At 37.9% G+C, this 24460-nt stretch overlaps 1 protein-coding gene across 1 annotated transcript; it reads left to right on the plus strand.

Annotated features, from left to right (window-relative positions):
* Positions 1-14541: 14541 nt before the first annotated feature.
* Positions 14542-17162, plus strand: LOC136209699 (type IV inositol polyphosphate 5-phosphatase 9). The gene is made up of 8 exons (XM_066001263.1): positions 14542-14552; positions 14622-14782; positions 14866-14970; positions 15042-15309; positions 15774-15958; positions 16438-16546; positions 16627-16778; positions 16847-17162. The coding sequence occupies exons 2-8, from the start codon at positions 14625-14627 to the stop codon at positions 17094-17096; spliced, it is 1227 nt and encodes a 408-aa protein (XP_065857335.1). The 5' UTR covers positions 14542-14552; positions 14622-14624; the 3' UTR covers positions 17097-17162.
* The last annotated feature ends 7298 nt before the right edge of the window (positions 17163-24460 follow it).

Consider the following 24460-nt stretch of genomic DNA (forward strand, 5'->3'; position numbering starts at 1 on the left):
GACTTGGGGGATCCTGGAAGTGAACAGAATCGATCTTCCTTGTGTGATCATTCTCTAAATATGGTTTTAATCTTTGCCCGTTCACCTTAAAAGGATCACCCCCGTATTTGAAAATTTAAACAGCTCCATGTGCAAATACACGGTTTACAATGAATGGTCCTGACCATCTTGATTTGAGCTTTCCTGGAAATAGCCTCAATCGTGAATTGTACAGAAGGACGTTTTGTCCCTCATGGAACTCCTTGTTCATGAGCTTTTTGTCGTGCCACTACTTGGTCCTGGCTTTGTAATTCACCGCATTTTCGTATGAGAACAGTCTGAATTCCTCCATTTCGCTCAGTTGTAAACTTCTTTGTTCACCAACAGCCTGCGTCTTAAAATTTAAAAATGTTAACGCCCAAAATGCGCGGTGTTCCATTTCCACCGGCAAGTGACAAGATTTCCCGTATAACAACCGAAACGGAGACATTCCAATCGGTGTTTTATAAGCGGTACGATATGCCCATAGAGCATCATCGAGCTTGTTTGCCCAATCCTTCCGAGAGTTGCCAACAGTTTTCTCTAAGATTCTTTTTATTTCTCTATTGGAGATCTCCACCTGTCCACTGGTTTGTGGATGGTATGGTGTGGCAACCCTGTGTGAGACTCCAAGTTTTCCCATTAATTTTTCAAATTTCGCATTACAAAAGTGGGTCCCTTGATCACTGATGATCACTCGCGGGACCCCGAATCTGCCAAACAGTCTTTTCAGAAATTTGACCACCACACGGGCATCATTGGTGGGACTAGCTATTGCTTCGACCCACTTGCTCACATAATCCACAGCCACTAAGATGTATTTATTCCCTTGGGAAGTTGGGAATGGTCCCATAAAATCTATGCCCCAGATGTCAAAAATTTCGCACACAACTATGTTGTTTAGGGGCATAGCATTTCGAGCCGAAATGTTTCCAGTTCGTTGGCACTCATTACAAGTTCCAACGAATGCATTAGCATCCTTAAAAAGAGTGGGCCAGAAGAAACCTGATTGGAGAACCTTTGCCGCGGTACGGCTTGCACTGTGGTGTCCTCCGGCTTCACGGTTATGACAGTGGCTTAGAACATCCTGTCCTTCTTCTTGCGATATGCATCTTCGAATGATTTGGTCCGCGCACAACTTGGAAAGGTAAGGGTCATCCCAAAAGTAATATTTGATTTCGGAGAAAAACTTCCTTTTTTGATTCGTGGATAGATTGTGTGGTTTGAGCGAAGTTGCAAGGTAATTAGCTATATCGGCGAACCATGGCGCAAACTGTGCCGCATATAGATGCTCGTCAGGAAACCTTTCAACGATTTCTGCTTGTTCAAACCTGCCTTGGTGATCTATTCTTGACAAATGATCTGCTGCAACATTCTCCGTTCCCTTTTTATCCTTAATTTCCAAATCGAACTCCTGAAGTAATAGCAACCATCGGATCAACCTTGGCTTAGCATCCTTTTTCGCGAACAAGTATCGCAACGCTGCCTGATCTGTGTGAACAATCACCCTGGATAAGACCAAGTAGGGCCTGAATTTGTCGAAAGCATACACAATTGCCAGAAGTTCCTTCTCGGTAGTTGTATAGTTTTGCTGGGCCTCGTTCAATGTCTTGCTGGCATAGTAGATAGGTCAAACTTCTTCTCAATCCTCTGTCCAAGAATAGCTCCCACACAAGTGTCACTTGAGTCGCACATCATTTCAAAAGGTTGCTCCCAATCTGGTCCTGCCAGTATAGGTGAGTTGATCAGCTTAGTCTTTAAGAGCTCAAATGCCTTCAAACAGTCTGTATTGAAAGAGAACTCGGCTTCCTTATGGAGTAGGGCTGACAATGGGAGTGCAATCTTTGAAAAATCTTTTATAAACCGGCGATAAAACCCTGCGTGCCCCAAAAAACTTCTCACATCTTTGACGTTTGTAGGCACAGCCAGCTTCTCGATTACTTCCACTTTTGCCTTGTCCACTTCCATTCCTTTCTCAGAAATTTTATGCCCTAGGATAATTCCTCCAGTGACCATGAAATGGCACTTTTCCCAGTTCAAGACTAAGTTAGTCTTCTTGCATCGCGCGAGCACCGCTTCAAGGTTGTTCAGACAGCTATCAAATGAGCTTCCATAGATCGAGAAGTCATCCATAAATATTTCCACAGTCCGCTCCACCATGTCATGAAAAATAGACATCATACATCTCTGAAAAGTGGCAGGAGCGTTGCACAGACCGAAAGGCATCCTTCTGTAAGCATAAGTCCCATACGGACATGTGAACATGGTTTTCTCCTGGTCCTCGCCATGAATTGCGATTTGGTTATATCCTGAATACCCATCAAGAAAACAATAGAATGTGTAGCCCGCTAGTCTTTCTAACATCTGGTCAATGAAGGGTCAGGGGAAATGGTCCTTCCTTGTGGCTTCATTAAGCTTTCTGTAGTCGACACAAACTCTCCACCTTGTTATTGTTCTTGTGGGTACTAGCTCGTCTTTCTCATTTAGGACTACGGTTGTTCCTCTTTTCTTTGGCACAACGTGAATAGGGCTTGTCCACACACTATCAGATATTGGGTAGATAATGCCAGCATCGAGAAGCTTGATCACCTCCTTTCTCACAACCTCCTTCATGTGGGGATTGAGCCTTCGTTGCGGCTGAACAGTTGGTCTGTGGTCCTTTTCCATCAAGATTCTATGAACACAGACTGCAGGGCTAATTCCTTTGATGTCATCAATTTTCCATGCTATTGCACTCTTGTTTCTTCGCAAGACCGCCATTAGTTGCGCCTTTTGGTCAGGAGTTAATTTTGATGATATGATGACAGGATTTCCGCTGGGTGGTTCAAGGAAAGCGTACTCGAGATGTTCAGGCAACGGCTTCAATTCTAGCTTAGACACAGGCACAGTTGGTACCTCTGGTGGTTCTTGATGAGTTGGAACAGCAGGGTCTGACGGAGGTGTCGGAAAGTTGCTTTCAATGGAACAGCCTGTTCCCTCGCATATGTTCACCTCTCCCCCCAATAAAGTTTCTAATGTGTCCTGTTCCTGCAAAGTAGTAAGACTCTGAAAATCATCTAAGAAACAGCATGTGTCATCATTATTATTCGCACGCCTCATTGCTTCATTCATTTTAAATATGACTTCCTCACCATTTATCCTTAAGAATAACTTTCCCTCTCCTACATCTATCAATGCTTTTCCTGTCGCTAGAAATGGTCTACCTAGGATAATAGGGACATGCAAATCTTCATCAATGTCCATTATAATGAAATCAACGGGCAAAATGAATTTTCCTACTTGGACTAACACGTCTTCCACTACTCCCCTAGGATAGCATACAGAACGATCAGCTAATTGAATTGACATACGAGCGGGTTGTGGTTCTCCTAACCCGAGTTGTGCATATACAGAATACGGCATTAGGTTTATGCTAGCTCCTAGGTCACAAAGTGCATTTTCAATAGTCAGCTTTCCAATTGAACAAGGAATCAAAAAACTCCCTGGATCTTTTAGCTTCTTTGGAAGCTGCTGCTTGTTTTAGAGTATGGACGAACAGTCTCTGTTGAGTTGTATCATAGAAATGTTCTCCAGTTTCTTCTTGTTCGATAGGATATCTTTGAGGAACTTTGCATATGTTGGCATCTGCGCCAGTGCTTCCACAAAAGGTATGTTGATATGCAGTTTCCTCAAAGTGTCCAACACTTTAGAATTCTGCTCCTCCAACTTCTTGTTGATTAGCCGCGTTGGATATGGCACAGGTGGCACATACGACTGTGGTGGTTTACATGCTCTTGTCTCCTCTTGATCTGGCTTACTTGCTTGGTTAGCCTTCCTCGTTTCTTCATTACCAGGAACAGCTTGTTCCAGTTCCTCTTCAGCTTCTTTGGATGTTCCTGCAAGCTCAGCATCCTTGTTAGATAAAACTACTGGTTGAGTTTCCTTACCAGACCTTAAGGTGATTGCCATGACGTTGCCTTTAGGATTTGGCTCAGTATTGCTCGGCATTATCCCCTTTCCTTTTGATGTGGACACGGCGATCTGGTGGACTTGAGTTTCCAGATTCTTGATCGATGCCTGCGTCTGTTTCATGAACTGCATCATCATTGTTTTCATATCTGGTTCGACTTCTTCCTTTTGTGGCACAGGTTGCTTATAATGCTACTGAGGTTGTCTTTGGTAATGTCCTCATTGCTGTTGTTGATACCTCAGCTGATCTTGATACTGTGGTGGTCCCTGCTGGTCTGGTTGACCGGTCCATCCAAAATTTGGATGGTTCCTGGTTTCAGAGTTGTAGGTGTTAGAATAACGGTTGGGCTGATTCCTCTGATTGTACCCTGCGTAGTCGCATTCAGCCCGTGTGCCTTTTCCTTGCTTAAATCCAGGACAGTTGATATTGAAATGAGCTCCTCCGCAAAAACCACAACTGTCATTGAATGGTGGTTCACTAAATGGCGGTTCATTGTGAATGGACGAGACATTTATCTTTCCCAGCTGCCGAGTAAGCTGTTCTACTTGGCTTGTTAGTTTTGACACGACATCCTCATTTCCTGTCCTTTTTCCTTCACTTCTTGATGAATGCCAGTTGTAACTCGTGCTGACCACTTTCTCTATTAGATCATATAAAGCTTGTGGCTCTAGATCTTCTGGGTTACCAATCGCGATAGATTCGATCTGGATTTTGTAAACGTTGGTCGTGCCATTGTAAAAATTCTGCATTTGCATCCACATAGGGATACCATGATTTGGCACCCTTCTGAGCAGCTCCTTGTATCTTTCCCATGCTTCCGCCAGCGACTCATCTTCATCCTGTATGAAGCGTGACACTTCATTTCGTAGCTTGATGGCTTGTCGAGGCGGAAAATACTTCATCAGAAAAGCTCTTGCCATCTCTTCCCAACTCGTGATCGTTCCAGGTTGTAAATTTCTCAGCCATGTTTTTGCTTTATCCCTTAGTGAAAAAGGAAACAGCTTCAATCTGATCACGTCATCAGAGACACCTCTGTTCGACCTGAATGTGTTGCACAAGGTGATGAATTCTTGAAGATGCCCATTAGGATCTTCAGATTGAAACCCATTAAATTGCACCGAGGCTTGGATCATTTGTATCATGGACCCTTTTACTTCGAACATGTTGTTTCCCTCGTTGGGCAATACGATACACGATGAGTGTCCCTCGGTAGTTGGCCTAGAGTAGTCTCTGATTCTCATAACAGGAGGGTTATTATTTTCTCCTTCTTCTTTTTGGTTTGGTGGAACTTGCTGTTCTAGTCCTTCCCTTTCAGCCATTCTTCTCTCTCTTTGCCTTTCTCTCTGTCTAGCACGTCGAGCTCCCGCTCTGTTTCGTCTACACGTTCTCTCTAATTCAAGATCGATAGGAAAAACAGAAGGTGCAGCTCTACGCATAAATGGAAAATGACTTCTTTGTTCCTGGAGGCCTTAACACACAGATTAAAAACACCCTGTTTTACAGAAATTTCAGCTATAAATTTGTTGCTCTCAATCCCCGGCAACGGCGCCAAAAACTTGTTGTCCTCAAATGAGACTCTAGCAAGTGCACTAGATACAAGTAATAAAGTGATAAGTGAGTATCGTGTCCACAGGGATTGTGATTCAAATCAATATCGGAAATCGTTGCTAAACAGTGTGTGTTACAACAGTGTCTTCCTTTGTGGTTGATTGTTTAATATTGGTTGTTTAATGACTCAGGCAGAATGATAAAACAAGGAAATGAGGTTACTTTGCAAAGATTTTAGGGAATAGAACAGGCCCGACATAACCGAACACGGTGTGCTACGTCTTACAACCTTCCATGAATAAAAGACAATGCCTAATGAAGCCAAAGTATCAGTTTTGAAGTGAGTATGAGTCAACTGTCGTGTGTTCTCAAACTCCTAAGAATTACTAACATATTTAGCGTCCTAAAGATGCGTTCTTTCTAGCATTAAGAGCAAAACTGCATTTCTAGATGAGAAAACCCTTGACACAAACTTCTAACTTGTCAGCTTCGAAGTTGGGAGATCAATAGAGATATCAGTGAAGATGAAAGCAGTGTCCTATCATTTATCTAACACATACATACATGCTTGAGCAAGAAAGTTAAATCCTCATTGACCACGACATTGATAAAACACTAAATATTCATAAAAACATTGTAAAACTTACATCACCGGGCCGGCCAGGCCGTGCCCGTTCAAAATGTCTACTCACTCATATCGAGCAGTGAGCAGAAGAGGATTCCTGATACAGCTTGAGACTCCATGGGAGCTGTCTTCTTCCTTCTATTCTACTTGTCTAAAAACAAAACTAAGAAAAATCTCTGATCCTAATCCTTCTCTTCTTTTCCTATTTTAAAGGGAAAAAAGACAGAGACCAACAAAATCGGTACAACTTTCGTACCCTTTTCCACAAACTAAGTCAACTACCTACTACAATTAAAATAAACTAAAATGATTAACTTTTAGATTAACCCTTGAACACTCAAGGGGGTGAGACTTCAAATCATCTTGCTTCTTTAGGCAACCCATCGCCACACACTTTCACCTGCCACTGCCACTGCCACCAACGATCTGTCGCTGTCCGTCATTGGATAATCCGGCGTTTGACCGCTGGATACAAGTAAAGCTCCACTCCTCATTGGCATTAGCGAAACAAGTTGTTTCCAGCGAGTTTAGCATTTTTCTTTGCTTATCTGCACAAGGACATTAATTAGCTCTTATTCCTTACAAAATGATATAAAAATACCCGAATTCCCTTATAAATTATTTGTTAAACTTAGTCAATTTCATGCCTAACAAGTTACTTTGGCAATTTCTCCGAAGTAAGATTCTGGTGTTTGCATTAAAACGTATTTAATTCACATAGTTACAAGGAAACTTTGTTGAACACTTGAGCAAGTTCTTATTTATGGATGATATGATCGTTGGGTCGGCTTATCAGAAATAAGTATCAATTTGATTAAGGTAGAAATCTACTCAACATCAGGGGTATTTCTACGGTTCAAAGGAATTTACATTTTATTACACACTTATAATTTTTACAAAGTTTAAAGTTGATATCTTTGCTTAATGCAAACGAGTTCAACACTTCTCTTACTTTAAACGCTAAATGTTTCTGTCATGTAATCCAATCTCAAGACAGAATTGATTTCTAAATTTCTAACATATAATTCTAATCTCATTCTTATTAATTAAATCCTTCACAATTCAATTCAATTAAACGATTTTCTATATTATAAACCTAAAACGTGAATCAAACTGAATTAAAATAAGTTTTCGTTAAAAAGCGTTTCCTGTGGGTTCAATATCTTTTTATTACTACAAGCGAAACCGTGCACTTGCGGAAATCGCTCAACAAGTTTTTTGCGCCGTTGCTGGGGAACGCCAAATTTTTAACAAAAATTTATGTTTTTCGTGTTTTGTTCCGAACCTTGGTTTATAATATATGTATTTATTTATTTTTATAGTTTTTTTTTATTTTTGAGGATGGTCGATAGGACTAAATCCTCGTTGTTATTTAACATTTGCATTTAGATGTCTGCAGATAAACAAAAAAAAATCCAAGTTTTCTCATAGAAGATAAACTGGAGATTTGATGCACAGAAGAAGTTTACATGAAAGAAATTCAGCATGCAGATATATCCGAAGGGAGAGGAAATTTTTCAAGAAAATTCTTATCAGGTTCCGCAACTCCAGTATCAGGAACAAGACAGATTATGTTCCAAAAAAAAATTACTCTTCCCAGGAACTTTTATCTCTTTTCTATACACTTAACTCTTCATCAAAACGTCATATCTCTTTGTAAAAATAATTTCTTCTTTTTATCATATCATTTCCTTAAACACCTACATTAGAACCAAAATAATTTCTTCTTTTTATCATATCATTTCCTTAAACACCTACATTTATCTCTCTAAGAAATAGCAGATCAACTCTTCTCAGACAGATATATTAGAAAGTAGGAATGTGGAATATAGTCCTTGAAATTATCTTATCCGCCAGGAAGGAATTGTCTACTTTTACCATAGTTTCAACAGTTTCAGTTCATGTGCGTAGTTCTTGTTCATGCGGAGAACCAGAAGTTCGAGCATTCAACCGGAATCAGTAGATCCTTAAATTGAGAAAACGTAAAAAACATTTTTTTCTAGGTAAGTTAAAATGGACGGAACCATTATTTAAAATCGGTCCAGGTAATTGATTCTGTCTATGATTTTGATTCTCCTTGAGAATTCTTAAGGGTTATCATATTTTTCGTTTTTAGTTTTTCATATTTTAATCTTTACATTTCATTTTAGTTTAGTTTATATATTAATCTTTAGTTTAGCAATAATGGTTAGATTATAAATAGAAATTTGGTGATCATTGGAAAATATTCAAAATATGTTATGTATCTTAAATATTTGTTATTGATTAGGAAATTGTCTTTAGACTTTTAAACAATCTCAATTGAACAAAAAATTGCGAGAAATTACATCAAATTTAATTCCTGCTCAAGTAGAGATTTTAAAAGTGGGCTGCTATATACCGCAAAGGTTATACTTTCCACCACACCTTTTTGACATTTTTTCCCTCCTCATAGTTTGAAATCAAAAAATAAAAACTCTCAAATCCTCTCTAGCTTTTTAGATTTTCAAAAAACCCGACCTAAAACGACATGGCGCCAAAGGAAGGAAAGGGAAAAAGCTTGATGAATGTTCCGGTAAGTTTTTTTTTAAATTAGTCCAAAATCACGGGTTCCACCTCCGAAATCGGAGGTGGAACCCAATTTTTTTTTCCTGAACGGCAAACCGATGCCGTTGCCACCACAGGCGGAACGGACAAATTGTCCGTTCCACCATGGTGGCAACGGCATCGGCCGTGCTTTCCACCTTACGGTAGAACGAGTGGCGCACCCGTTTGGCCGTGAGGCCAAACGGAGCCCGCTGCCCGTTCCACCATACGGTGGAACGAAAGTGGCGCCCAGGTCGGCCCTAGGGCCGACCCGAGCGCCGCAACCATTCGACCCAGTGGCCAAACAGTTGCGGCACTCTGTTTAGGCAAAATGGGCCCCAATTTTTTTTTTTAAATAAATTCATTCGGCCCGCCCTTTGGCAAGCCCAAATTATTTAAAAAAACCGAAAAAATGAGAAATTGATTATATTAAAAAAATGCGTTATTTGCTTATATATGTAATTTTTTTTTGTTTTACAAGCTGATATTGCTGAGGCCCGTTCTGGACAGAGACATACAAGGTCACGTGTTGTGACTGCCTCTGCCCGGAGGCAACGGACGGTGCAGATATTGATGGGGCATGCCCAAAGGGCACTAACTGAGGAGATGGCGGATGCTGTGGAGATGGACGGAGATGACTTTATGCCTCCTCAGAGTTCGTCCTCTGTGCGAGTACCTGCTAAGACCATATCGAGGGGTCGTGACGGACGTTTTGCTTCTACAGCAGGGTCGTCTTCGGGTGAGAAATTTAAATTTAGTTATTATTATGTGATTTATTCATGATTATTAGAAAATATACGAATATTCTGAAATGAGTTTACTGTAATTTCAGGTAGCAGCAAGCGCTCGAGGAGTGATGGAGAGGATGACTGGATCGTGAAGACCCGGTTCATGGGAGTCCATCTGATGGTCTTGTGATCCCGAGCTTCCTGGGATATATTACCCATGCTATCTGGAGCGGGCAAGATATGGGCCTCCTCAAGTGTCAGACACGCTCAGTATATTATGGGAAGCTGTGTGTATGGTACGGTGGTGCTTCTAAGCAGATCCAGACGCGTATAGAGTCATCTGGATTGTCCCATTTACCCAATATCATATATGGCCACATCGATGCGCCCTTGATTGCAGCTTTTGTGGAGCGGTGGAAGCCAGACACGTCATCATTCCACATGCCGTTTGGTGAGATGAGCATTATGTTGCATGATGTGTGGCAGATTTTGCGTATCCCCATCAATGGGGCTATGGTGACTGCTGATGCGAGTATTGACGAGCTTCAGTCTTGTGTGATGGAATTGTTTGGTATGACTCGGGAGGAGTTGCAGAAGGGTCACTACTTTAATGACGGTATATGAGCGGCTTCCGTCCTGGAGTATTGTCAAGGAGATCGGATTCCTGATGCACAGGCTACAGCTTGGACGTTTCTTATGCTCGGTTGCACATTGTTCATGGATAATAGTGGGGACCACATTCGACCTTCCTGTCTGTTGGAGGTACAGGACTCGGTAGCTGGAGCCATTGGACTCTCGTGGGGCTCAGCTGCACTAGCATATCTATATCGTCATCTAGGTATTTCTAGCAGAGGAGACTGTGGGCAGATCACGGGTTGTCTGACACTGCTTCAGACATGGATTTATGAGTACTTCCCATGCTTCATGCCTCAGCGGGAGGGAGTCACATTGGATCCGGCGCTTCCGAGGGCTTGCATTTGGCCATCTATACCATTGGAGAAGAGTGAGGATCGTCTGAGATCATATCGCGTCCGGCTTGATAGATTGACTGCTGATGAGGTACAATTTCAATTTAATTAAATAAACCAAATTCATTTACTTGTATTACTTGTATTTTAATGTTGTTGTATACGTCTGTAGGTGATGTGGATGCTGTATGGTCCTGATGCCATTACGCATACCCCTAGGATGACATACGCCGGATGGATACGTTATAGGGATGTGATCGAGCCGTACATACCGGGGAGATGCCTTCGCCAGCTAGGTTACGTGCAGACCATACCCCGACCAATCTTGAGGCCATTGAAGTCCGTACGTCCTTGGTCCAACTTGAAGTATCGGGTAGAAGTGCCCGCAGACATGGCGGAGGATATTTGGACCTCATTTCCCGAGGCGGCCGTGCTTGTACTGTCTCGGTTCACTCCAGCATGGACTCCTTTGGCTGTGAGGAGCAGTACATGCTGTGGTACTACTTTCATTCACACCCTCAGCTATTGCCGGATATGCCTGCACCCGGACCGATTATTCATACTCGCTCGAATAGCGAAGTGGTAAGTAATTTAAGTTTTAATCAATTTATTTACAATTATCAAATTATATTAAATGAAATGATATTTATTCATTTTGGGTTATTTCTTTTGCCAGTGGGTTAGCCGTTTCGCTAACTGGGGAGAAGGTGCATTGGAGGCGATGAACCTTCTTGATGAGGATGTTGCGACTGAGTGGAGACAGTCGTACGACCAGATTTTGGATGCATGGCATTCGGCCAAGTGATTTGTGGTTGTGTTTTTAGTACTTTTTATTATAAGTATATGTACGTTGGCATTCGAATAATATCTGTATTATGTACTTGGTATTTTAGTACTTTAATTTTATAAGTACGTTGTTTATTACCATTTGTTATCCTGAATCAAACAGAATTCAATCAGAATCAACCTGTAACATATATAGAGCTAACTGGATCAATCTAGAACATTACAGACACAACCTGTAACTCGACTGAACAAAACTGTGTCAAAACTGTAACTGTTTGTTATCTAGAATCAAACAGAATTCAATCAAAATCAACATGTAACATATATAGAGCTAACTCGATCAATCTAGAACATTACAGAATCAATACAGACACAACCTGTAACTCGACTGAACAAAACTGTGTCAAAACTGTAACTGTTTGTTATCCAGAATCAAACAGAATTCAATTAGAATCAACCTGTAACATATATAGAGCTAACTAGATCAATCTATAACATTACAGAATCAATACAGACACAACCTGTAACTCGACTGAACAAAACTATGTCAAAACTGTAATTGTTTGTTATCCAGAATCAAATAGAATTCAATCAGAATCAACATGCAACATATATATAGCTAACTGGATCAATCTAGAACATTACAGAATCAATACAGACACAACCTGTAACTCGACTGAATAAAACTGTGTCAAAACTGTAACTGTTTGTTATCCAGAATTCAATCAGAATCAACCTGTAACATATGTAGAGCTAACTGGATCAATCTAAAACATTACAGAATCAATACAGACACAACCTGTAACTCGACTAAACAAAACTGTGTCAAAACTGTAACTATTTGTTATCCAGAATCAAACAGAATTCAATCAGAATCAACCTGTAACATATAAAGAGCTAACTGGATCAATCCAGAACATTACATAATCAATACAGACACAACCTGTAACTCGACTGAATAAAATTGTGTCAAAACTGTAACTGTTTGTTATCCAGAATCAAACAGAATTCAATCAGAATCAACCTGTAACATATATAGAGCTAACGGGATCAATCCAGAACATTACAAAATCAATACAAACACAACCTTTAACTCGACTGAACAAAATTGTGTCAAAACTGTAACTGCTTGTTACCTAGAATCAAACATAATTCAATCAGAATCAACCTGTAACATATATAAAGCTAACTGGAACAATCCACAACATTACAGAATCAATACAGACACAACCTAGACACAACTTGTAACATATAGAAAGCTAATTGCATCTAAGTTTAACCAATCTTGTCCATTGTGTTGTCCTAACTGCATAAATGCGATCCCACCCTTCAACGCTACGATCATGGTGTTGTTTCCACCATTCCAGTATATGGGGGACTGGAAAATTAGGAGATAAATTTAAACGAATATAAAGGCGACAGTGATTACCCAAATGAGCTATGCAGATCTCTCGTTCTGGTCTTGTAGTAGTGGATGGGGCATACAATGGTAACACAGTACCACAAAAACTAGATGTAATTCCACCTATGAAACCGAAAAACATTACAGCAGCATTGTACAATGTAGCAATCAGAAACAAGTCATCATAAACGAGCATCCAATGCTCCTGCGAACAAGCTCCACCGTCCCAACTTATCCTATTAATTGATGCATCAACACCGTCAATTAACACATTTTCATACCGAAAACGGTTAGCAATTACCTCATTCCTAAGGTTATGCCTAACTGATTGCCACTTCTCTTCGGTGCCAAAAATGTAGGTAGAAACAACACGGAAGCCACAATTTCCATCACCGATTACGTCGCAATATGTTTCAACGTAGGGCTTAATGATCCCAATTATTTTGTCAGAATGTACGAAATCATTAACTTCATACGTATTTCCATCTGTATTGAGTGAAATAAGATATTGTAAACCTCACAGAACTTATGTTAAGTGTAAATGAATTAGATATTGCAAAACTGTATTACCTGAGGATGCAAAATTATGGACAGATGATGAAGAGTTTTTCCTACCACTTCTACCACGGCTCATAGATGAACTACTAGAACGAGCACGTCCACGCCGAGTTTCGTTGTACTCCCAGGCACTAGGCGTACATTTTGTGGATTTACTCGCCTTCGGTCGTCCTCGAACGTTAATTTTTACATCAGGTTCGGTGTAATGTGCTTGATCAGGGTGTAGTTGATCATGTATAAGTATTGAAATGTTGTTATATTGTTATTTGATTTTTTTATACCTTTTCATCCTTTCATGAATCTTGTATAGGCTTTAGTCTTTACTTATGTGAAGTTTTATTATTTATATTTTACTTGATGTACTTCTCCTTTCATCTAATGAAAATATAAACAATTTTCTTTAAAAAAAATATATATATATATAATTTGCTCTCCATATGAAATGAAAGCATGTTATATAAGAAGTATATATTTTCTTTTGGAGTTTGATATTAAGAAGTACTAATTAATAAATGAATATGTTATACCGCAGATTGAACTCATAGATCTAAAGAGACTTATTTCGATTTTTGTATAATGAGTGGGGTCTGGCCTCTCCCCCACTTGCATTCCCTCCACCATAAACAAATCTTGTAAAAGGCCATTGGATATCCTTGGAACCAAAACAGAAATAAAAAAGACTAATGCTTAGGTTGTCTGATTTCTGTTTCTTATTCTCTATTGGTTGGCCTTAATTGATGGAATTAATAACTATAACTTGAACTAAACTAATTAGGTTGGCTTAATACCTCTAAGGTCACTTCACCAATTCACTCAAAATTTTGAATTCCCAAAGATTATAAAAGCTTTAGGATATTAATCTGGTTAAGGGAAGGTTTCCAAATCCGACAACTTCCATATTTATTAAAAGGATTATTATTGGGATATTAGTGTAGAGTCTTTTAGTTCAAATAGTTACTTGACATAGATACTTTATTGAAGTTGTTTTACCAAGATCACTTTTTAAACTTTTGAAATTACCTAAAATTACATTAAAGACAAGAAAAAACCCTCAATCCATCTCATCCATGTGATTCGAATCTATGATCTCTAGAATCATAGGTAAACTCTCGACCAATAGGTTAAGAGTTTCACCAATGACCTTGCTAAAAATAGATATTAATCATGTTACTTTAAACAAGTTAAAGGTGTACCTAAATATTTAGAAATTTGAAGGTTTGAATAGAAATAATTAGGCAAGTAGAAAGGGTCTCTCATAGAATAAGAAGCATGAGCATCATGATGTACGTCAGAGTAATTGGTCAAGTTGCATAAGTCTCTCTCTTTATATCTTTCTTTCTTTCTTGATTTGTTTTCTCTGGTTAGTTATGTTATGTGCTTCACCATGCCTGGAACCCAAATCGAAGTAAGCCTCCTCTCCTCTCCTCTTTAATGTCTTGTAATTGATCAATTCATAATATATCTATAATTACAGGTTATGTGGCCAAGATTGGTAGCAAACAAAATCCTGAGGAAAAGATTGGGAAGCAATAATTTTGTGGCAGATTTTCCAAGCAACAATTCAGAAGATAATATTCCTAACTTAGCTCAATCATCTTTGAGTGATCATCAAAACATCGATACTTATAACTACAAGTAACCACTGAACAACTAGTCTTAATTTCTTAATTAATCTACTTACTTGCATTCTCATATATATTAATCTTATGAATATAAAGGGTTTTTGTTAGCACGTGGAATGTTGGTGGGATTGTACCAACTGAGGATTTGGATATTTCGGATTGGCTTAACACTCCACACATCTGTGACATATATGTTCTCGGGTATGTATAGTATAGTATACTAATTATGTAAAAATTTGACATTTTATGTAATAATTGATATGATTTAATAGGTTTCAAGAGATTGTGCCTCTTAGGGCATCAAATGTTCTGGGTTCGGAAAATACTAAGACATCCATGATATGGAATTCCATAATCAGAAAAGCATTGAACAAGAAGAAGATTTCTCAAGAAGAACCTCAAGGTTTTAAGTGCATCATTAGCAAACAAATGGTTGGGATATTAATCTCAGTTTGGGTTCCAACTCATATTCGTCCTTACATTAAGTATCCCAGTGTCTCTTGCGTTGGCTGTGGCATCATGGGTTGCCTAGGAAATAAGGTACTCTTTTCTCTATCCTTTATGTTTATACCATACTATTATAATTTCACTCCTTTTCTGAGGGTGCCTTTAACCGTCTTATGGAATCTCACCTCGGTTCCATTCCTCTTCTCTTCACATAAATGGTGTGATATGTAAGCTATCTCCTAGTTAACTCTAGAATTTTTATAACCAAAAATAATTTCAACACAATTGCACTAGCTTAAATTGAAAATTTCATAATGACGAGCCTTTATTTTTTCAAAGACTAATTATTTGTTTTATTGGTGGGATCTATTACACACACCGGAGTTCAAATTAGAACTTTTCTTACCCTGGACATGCATACATGATTCATATAATTGAAGAAGCAACAATGATAATAGATTCTTGTCTGTTTAGCACTTAAAATTATGGTTTTTAGCTTGTTTGATAATATCAGTTAAATAAAAAAAAAATGATTTATTCTAGTAAATTATTTGCAGGGCGCTGTGTCGGTTAGATTCCGGTTACATCAAACAAGGTTTTGCTTTGTGTGCAGTCATCTAGCATCAGGTGGTAGAGAAGGAGATGAAAAACACAGAAATTCTGATGTAGCTGAAATATTGTCAAGAACAAGTTTCCCCAGAGGACCTTCACTTGATTTGCCAGAAACCATTTTAGATCACGAGTATGTGAATATACATATACATATTATATATATTCAAAGTTGCAACCGTCCAAAATCAACTTGTTATTATATATAGTCTTTAACACTTGGTCTCACTACTCAACCATGAGTAAAAAACATTTCTTGGTATACACCCAATAGTAATGCTTCTTTTAACTTTGAAGTTGACCCGCCAAATCCATACAAAATCAAAATTATTTAATGACCTTCTATGGTTGTTGAAGAATTGAAAATGAGGTGGTTAATTGAAATTAGTTGTTAGCTATGATAGGGATGATTTCAATGTTATAGTAAACTTATCTATTGTTTTGGTGTGCAAAATATAAAATTTTCTAATGCCAAGTTGCCCTTTTTAATTAATCAATAATTTCAATTCTCTATCTTTAATCCTCTAAAAGGCAACTTGGATTAATATATAAAATATTATTAATTTAGCATATCTTAGTGATGTGAACTAATTTTTCTGTTTTTATCCTCAGACGGGTAATATTATTTGGAGATTTAAACTATAGAATTTCACTACCGGAAGCAACTACTAGAGTAATGGTGGAAAAAGAAGAATGGGATACCTTACTGAAAAATGATCAGGTAATATATATATATGGATCATATGTTTTAATTTGATTCATTGGTTTATAAAAATTTATTTGTTTGGTTTGTTGGAAAAGTTGATACTAGAGCTCATGAATGGCCAAGCATTTGAAGGTTGGCATGAAGGATTAATCCAATTTGCTCCGACTTACAAATATTGTCCTAATTCAAATGTATATTTCGGATGCGTCCAAGGCAAAAAAGCTGAAAAAAAGCGTGCTCCCGCATGGTATGGTATTTATATATTATTTTATGATATAAATACAACCAGTGATAAGATGAATTTGATTTGTACAGGTGTGATCGGATTATTTGGTACGGCGAGGGATTGAAGCAACATTTATATAGTAGAGGTGAAGCAAAATTTTCTGATCATAGACCAGTTAAGGCAATATTTTCAGCTGAAGTTGAGGTTGTGCAGACATTGAAAGGCTTTCAAGAGTTCTTCTTATCTGACAGATTTGATGATCAAATAAGAAGCAAGTTAAAGATAGCATCTTCAGATAAATTACAATGCCATGATGGAAGATTAAGCTTTCACTTGTGATAATCTATGTGTAATATTTTATTAAAACAAATTATATAGTTGCTGATGAGTGTACAGGAGTGCTGGTTTCTATATTATGCATGTCTTTTTGTGGAAGATGTTTGTTCTTAATTATCTTTCATTTTCAGTGGATTATAAATAGCATAAGATATTCCTACCAAAAAAAAAAAAAAATAGCATAAGATATTAATGATAAATTTTAAATTAAACTCTGTATCTTGTCTAATCACTATGTTCCAAAACTTTAATTAGGGTCCTTAATCAAAAAGAAACATATAATAGGCCAATGAGATGCTCCTAATTAGGGGTTTTGTATGTTAACCCCCACGCATGAATGTGGATGGGAGATTAATTATATTCAACTTCCAATCATTAGGGGAAGTTTCATAATTAATTTGATACATAAAGATCCAATTAAGCAAAGAGAATAATCAATTAAAAAATGCCTAAATAAATAATTAGACAATGAGTTAGTGGGCCTAAGATGGATAAACTATTCTTGTGGCCAATGGTTTATCATAGTCGGCAGCAACTGTAAATGTTTATAATTTTAGGGGAAATTATAAAAATATATATGCATGTCCTTTGTGCGTGGTTGAGAGAAAGAAAATAACTTAAATACTAATAAAATAAAAAATTCAAGCTAAATATGGAGGAGTTGAAAACTCCAATTTTATAAGTTAAAACTTGAAGGAATAGCAAAATCACTTATTCATGAGTATAAACCCTAACTTTCAAAAAAAAATCTAATCTTTGATTTGATAAAGATTATAATAGGTTGCTACGCTCTTTCAAAAAGATGAATTTGTACACATCTAACTCTAAAGAGTAAATTGTCTAAAACATAATTAAAAGTAACAAGACAAATAATAAATGAGGGTTAAAATAGTCTAAAACACAAAGTAATAAAGGAAGGGAACAAAGCATTAATTTAACCAAAAATGTAGAAAGGTGTCTAGCGAAAACCATGTATCCACGCCTTAGCTGAAGTTGATGGCTGGGACTTTTTCCTCCAATGCTCCCCTATTGCTTCACTTTGAGCCCCATAGACTTGAGTTATTTTGATCAACTTGATGTCCTCATCATACACTCTCTCTTGAAAAGAACTTGATCTCAAGTTGTTTGTTAAGTATGGAAGAAACTCGTCGGTCTTGACAAATGAAAGTGTTGTTGTTCGCAACGAAGTTAGGATGACCACCCTACAAGCTTCCAAGTTCACTTTCTTCGCAATCTTGAATAGGTCATTTTGTTGAGTTCAAAGCTTGATACTCAGTGTGCTTGAAAATTTCTTGATGCTTGAGTATACAAGAACTTCATCCCCAAACTTGCATTTTAAGCTTCCCTGATGCTCATCCCTTTTGGCATTCTTCTTCCACTCTTCGCCAACGTCAAATGGAATGTGATATTTGGGTATCTAAACTTGTGATAGAGAGTCCAAACATCTTACTAGATCTTCCTTGTTTAACCTGTAAAACAGAACCAATTGTCAAAGAAGGGTCGGAGTCCAGCGAACCCGCTCTGATGTCTAAGTCAGTAGATGCTTAGGAAGGGTTAAAGAGTAGGGACTAGTTGTAAGTTATTGAGTTAATGTACCATAGGATGTGGTTATACATGTCTATTTATAAGGCCGGTCGAATCTCTTATCTTCTAGAAATCCTTTCAGTGTTAAGATTACCTCTCTTAATAGGAGTCTACTTATAGGAGAAGTCCTCCATGGTATGGAATCTTCGACCTAGCTGCATGGGGTTTTCCTTTAGGAATGAGACGTTCTATGTGAAGGAAAATAGGCAATCATAGGGCAGCGAAAATACAAAATTTTTTACCTATTTCCTTAAACCAAGATCCGTTAATCGTTATTTCATACAAAGAATGATAGAAGGAAATACCTTATATGACGTTCTATCTACCGTTGCTAACGAAGTGCCCTCAACTCTAGTTCCGAGTTCACGAGCACAAAGAAAACACAAGATCAAATAAGTCAGAATCTCAACCAAAAGAAAACAATCAATAAAGATTGTCCCTAATAAATCAACACAAGATCAAAGAGAAAAGGAAGAGATAGAATTAATCGGATGGAAGCAAGCGGAGCGATTTCGTCCTCTACGGTAGGGGGGTCGAAATTCTCTCTCTCTCCTAGATTGGGGTTCGCCGAAATTCTCCTATAAGGGGGATATAAATAGCCTATTGTATCTAAACCCTAGTTAGATAGAATTAGGTTACTTATTTAGAGTTTTATTCTAAATAATACTCTATATATATTATCAACAATTATATCTAAATATAAAGATAATATTAAGTTGTTTGATAGAATAATAATTAGAAGTAATTTAATCACATTAAACATTCTAACTTAATTATCCTATAATTAATTTAACCACAATTATAATCTAATCATAATTGTCTAAAATAAATTAATTCCTACATGTATTTCACCCCCCTCATTTATTGGGTCTTAATGAACTATATTGGGCTTCCATCTATTAATTACTATCCATTCCTCTTTTGGTTCTAAGTCTTATGTGTGACCCATTAGGTTTTTATTGCTACTAGCCGTATACAACCATTAAATTAATTTTTCAAAATACATTTAATTTTTGTATAACGGAATGAGTGCGAGGACTGTGAATAACAGAACCGTAAACATTCCCCCATAGCTATAAAGAGACAGGTTGATTCCGTCATTGACCTTTCCGTATTAGTTACAGTATAGTTCGATCCTTTATCAACTACATCCTTAAACTGAATCTTATGACTATGGATTATGTCAAGTCATATATAGAGAGACATTCGTTTTACTTGTACAGGCCGAGTTACTCCGAATATATAGGTTAAGTGAAATCTCTATTTCAATTCTTAAGCTATCACCTTGCAAGGATTTAGAGTCAAGTCTTCCACAAGCGATCCTTGGACATATCTCTCATTTATCAGGAGTGACAAATGCTCAATCCAATGTTAACTATTCTGCAATTACTTCCTGTGATACCCAATGCCTGCCTGCACACACCTCAGAGTCATCTCTGTTATGGATCGTGTTTGAACAGAGTCAAAGTATCACATTCCATAATCCAGAATCACTAATTAACATTCCTTTGAGTTTGATGATTACTTATACCTATTAATATCAATGTGATGAATAGGTGACACAGGATAAATCCATCCATCCTTTTATCTCAAGTCGGGTCCCCAATCCTAATGAACTCCTTCATTGGATCCATGTACATGTCTAGATATCCACATACCTGAAGCTTGTGAGATCAGCTCTCTGTCTTGACAGAAAACATTGTTACATGCAAGTCTTTACAGTATTATGTCAATTCATATTCAAAACATATTACTTGACTTGGGGTGGTTTTAAGTTTACTAGTTTATTATAATGTTTTGTCTCACTTCATGCTTGTATGAACACTTTATAATCACTTTAAATAAACTCAGGGATTTCCTTTTATTAGACTTATTTAGTTCTTAAAAGTAATTGCTTTTATATAGTTGAAAACCATATCTTATTAAAACAAATGATATAAAAGAACAATTCATTTACAGCTGGTTTATATCCTAGAACAATTGATTATAAGACACTAAACCCCAACATACTCCCACTTGGACTAAAGCCAATTATATCTACAACTTATCCCAGTAGAACTCAGATGACAATCATGTACTTTCTGGGTTAAGGGCTTTGTCAACGGATCTGCTACGTTGTCCTCGGTAGGTACTCTTTCTATTCTCATATCTCCTCTTGCAACAATCTCCCTTATAAAGTGGTATCGCTTAAGGTAATGCTTGGATGCATTATGAGACCGTGGTTCCTTTGCTTGTGCAATGACTCCATTGTTATCACAGTACAAAGTAATGGGATTCACAATGTTAGGCACCACACCTAGTTCAGTGATGAACTTCTTAATCCAAAATGCTTCCTTTGCTGCCTCCGTAGCTACAATGTACTCAAACTCGATCGTAGAGAAAGCCACACTTCCCTTCTTGGAACTCTTCCAACTGACCGCACCCCCATTCAGGATAAACAGGTATCCTGATTGGGATCTAAAATCGTTCTCATCCGTGAGATGACTGGCATATGAAAATCCTTCTATTTTCAGTTCCCCTTCCCCATACACTAAGAACATGTTTTTAGTCCTTCTTAAGAATGTTCTTGACAGCATTCCAGTGTTCATCACCTGGATTTCCTTGATAACGACTCGTTATGCTCAACGCGAACGCTAGATCAGGCCTAGTGCATAGCATAGCATACATAATCGAACCAATCATACTGGCGTACGAAATTACAGCCATGCGTTTCTTATCATCTTCCATTTAGGACACTGATGATTATTTAACGTCATCCCATGTCGCATGGGTAAGATACCTCTTTTCGATTCAAGCATGTTAAACCGCTTTAACACCTTTTCAACGTATGTATTTTATGAAAGACCAAGCAGTCTACTGGATCTATTTCTATAGATCTTTATCCCTAATATATAAGCTGCTTCACCTAGGTCTTTCATGGAGAAGTTACCTGATAACTATACTTTCACCGACTGTAGCAGAGCTATGTCATTTCCCGTCAGTAATATGTCATCCACATATAGTATGAGAAATGCGACTGAGCTCCCACTAACTTTCTTATAAATATAAGCTTCTTCGCAGTTTTGCTCGAAACCAAATTGTTTTATGGTTTCATCAAAACGTTTGTTCCAGCTTCTTGATGCTTGCTTGAATCCATAAATAGATCTCTGAAGTTTGCAAACCTTGGTTGCATGCTTTGATGTGAAACCTTCAGGTTGCATCATATATACATCCTCAAGCAGGTTTTCGTTTAGGAAAGTTGTTTTCACATCCATTTGCCAAATCTCATAATCGAAGTGAGCGGCAATAGCAAGCATAATTCTGATTGATTTGGACATGGCTACTGGAGAGAAAGTTTCGTCATAATCAACTCCTTATTTCTGACGATATCCTTTCGCTACTAACCTAGCTTTGTAGGTGCTAACCTTTCCATCTATGTCTGTCTTCTTCTTGAAGATCCACCTGCACCCAATGGGTTTTATCCCTTCGGGTGGATCAACCAAAGTCCACACTTGGTTGGTGTACATGGAATCCATTTCAGAATTCATGGCTTCAAGCTATGCTTTGGAATCTGGACTTGTAAGAGCCTCTTCGTAGTTCTTGGGTTCATCGTCTAACACGAGAACCTCTTTATCATCTCCCACTAGAAAACCATATCTAACTAGGAGTTCACGAACTCTTTGTGATTTACGAGTAGGTAATAGGACTGGAGTCTCATCTAATGGGACTGCTTCGGGTTCCTCAATCGCCTCTGTCGTTTTAGATGGTGCTTCTTCTTGAACTTCCTCAAGTTCTATTATGCTTCCAATTTGTGTTTCTTCATGAAACTCTTTCTCTAGAAACACAGCATGCTTGGATACTATTACTTTCTGATCATCTTGATGATAAAAGTAATATCTCATAGTTTCCTTTGGGTATCCTATAAAGAAACACTTATCACATTTAGAATCCAACTTATCTGATACTATGCGTTTGACAAATGATGAACAACCCCATACTCTCATAAAGGAGAGAGTGGGTTTCCTACCAACGAACAATTCATATGGTGTGGAACTGGCGGATTTGGTGGGTACTCGATTTAGGGTAAACAGTGCAGTTTCTAAGGCATAGCCCCAAAACGTCTTTGAAAGTAATGCAGTGCTCATCATGGATCGCACCATATCCAATAAGGTACGGTTTCTCCTTTCGGATACACTATTGTGTTATGGTGTATAAGGAGGTGTCCATTGTGAGCAAATCCCACATTGAGTTAGATAATTCAGAAAATCATCTGAAAGATATTCACCACCTCGATCTGATCGAAGTATCTTAATTTTCTTTCCTGTTTGATTTTTTACTTCATTCTTGAAGCATTTGAATTTCTCAAAAGCTTCTGACTTGTGCTTCATCAAATAAATATAACCATATCTAGTATGATCATCTATGAAGCTAATGAAGTATCTGAATCCTCCTCTTGCTTGGACTGGCATAGGACCACATACATCCAAATGTATTAATCCTATAGTGTCTGATACACGCTCGCCTTTATTGCTAAAGGGTGTCTTTGTCATCTTTACTTTTAAACAAGATTCACATGTTTCCATTGATTCACAATCAATCGAATCTATAAGTCCATCTTGATGTAGTTTAAGCATGCGTCTTTTGTTTATATGGTTTAAACGACAATGCCACAAGTAAGTTGAATTATCTAGCCTATGTCTTTTGGTATCAATAGTGAATACAGAAACTTTATCATCTAAAACATAAATTCCATTCAATGATATTCCTGAAAAATAGAAAATCTCATTTCTATAAAACTCACAAAATTTATTCTTTATTGAAATGTTAAAACCACCATCAACAAGACAGCTAATAGAAATAATGTTATGCGACATCTCTGGAACATACAAACAGTTCCTTAATTCTATTACAAGTCCAAATGGTAAATTTAAAACATAATCTCCAATTGCGAGCGCTGCAACTCTTGCTTCATTCCCAACTCACAAATTTATGTCTCCTTTCTTCAAATCCCTAGTCTGCCTTAGTTCCTACATATGTGTACAAATATGAGATCCACATCCGGTATCCAATACCCAAGATTCAGACTGTGAAATTGTATTGATTTCAATATAGAACATACTAAAGGTAGAAGCACCGTCTTTTCCCTTCTTGAGGGAGGCTAAGTACTCTTTGCAGTTCCTTCTCCAATGCCCGTCTTTACCACAGAAATGGTATTCTCCTTTGGGCTTCTTCACTTCCTTCCCCTGATCTTGGGTTGGCTTGGCTCTCTTGCCTTTCTTGGGATATCTAGGATTGGGAGGATTCCCTTTCCTCTTCTTTGATCCCTCAATGACAAGTGCGGGTATTATCTTATCTTTCCTCATGTTAGGCTCAATAGTCTTGAGCATATTGGCGAGCTCTTCAAGAGTGGTCTGCAAGTCATTCATCTGGTATTTCATGGTGAACTGGGAATAACTTTCTGGGAGGGATGTAAGAAGTAAGTCGACACTTAGTTCATGATCCATTGCAAAACCAATGTTGGAAAGTTTGGTAATATAGCCAATCATCTTGACACAATGTGTCATAACAGATGTGCCCTCTTGCATCCTGCAGCGAAACAGCAGCTTCGATATCTCAAAGCGTTTGCTACGAGTCTGTTTCCCAAACAACTATTTCAAGTGCATGACAATAGAATAGGCATCCATCTCCTCATATTGCCTTTGCAATTCTGGTGTCATAGATGCAAGTATGATGCATCCCGCATGATCGTCATCGGACTTATGCTTCTGGTAAGCATCGATCTCTTCAATGGGAGCATCATCAGC

The sequence above is a fragment of the Euphorbia lathyris genome, chromosome 10, assembly GCF_963576675.1.
Source record: "Euphorbia lathyris chromosome 10, ddEupLath1.1, whole genome shotgun sequence".
NCBI lineage: Eukaryota > Viridiplantae > Streptophyta > Magnoliopsida > Malpighiales > Euphorbiaceae > Euphorbia > Euphorbia lathyris.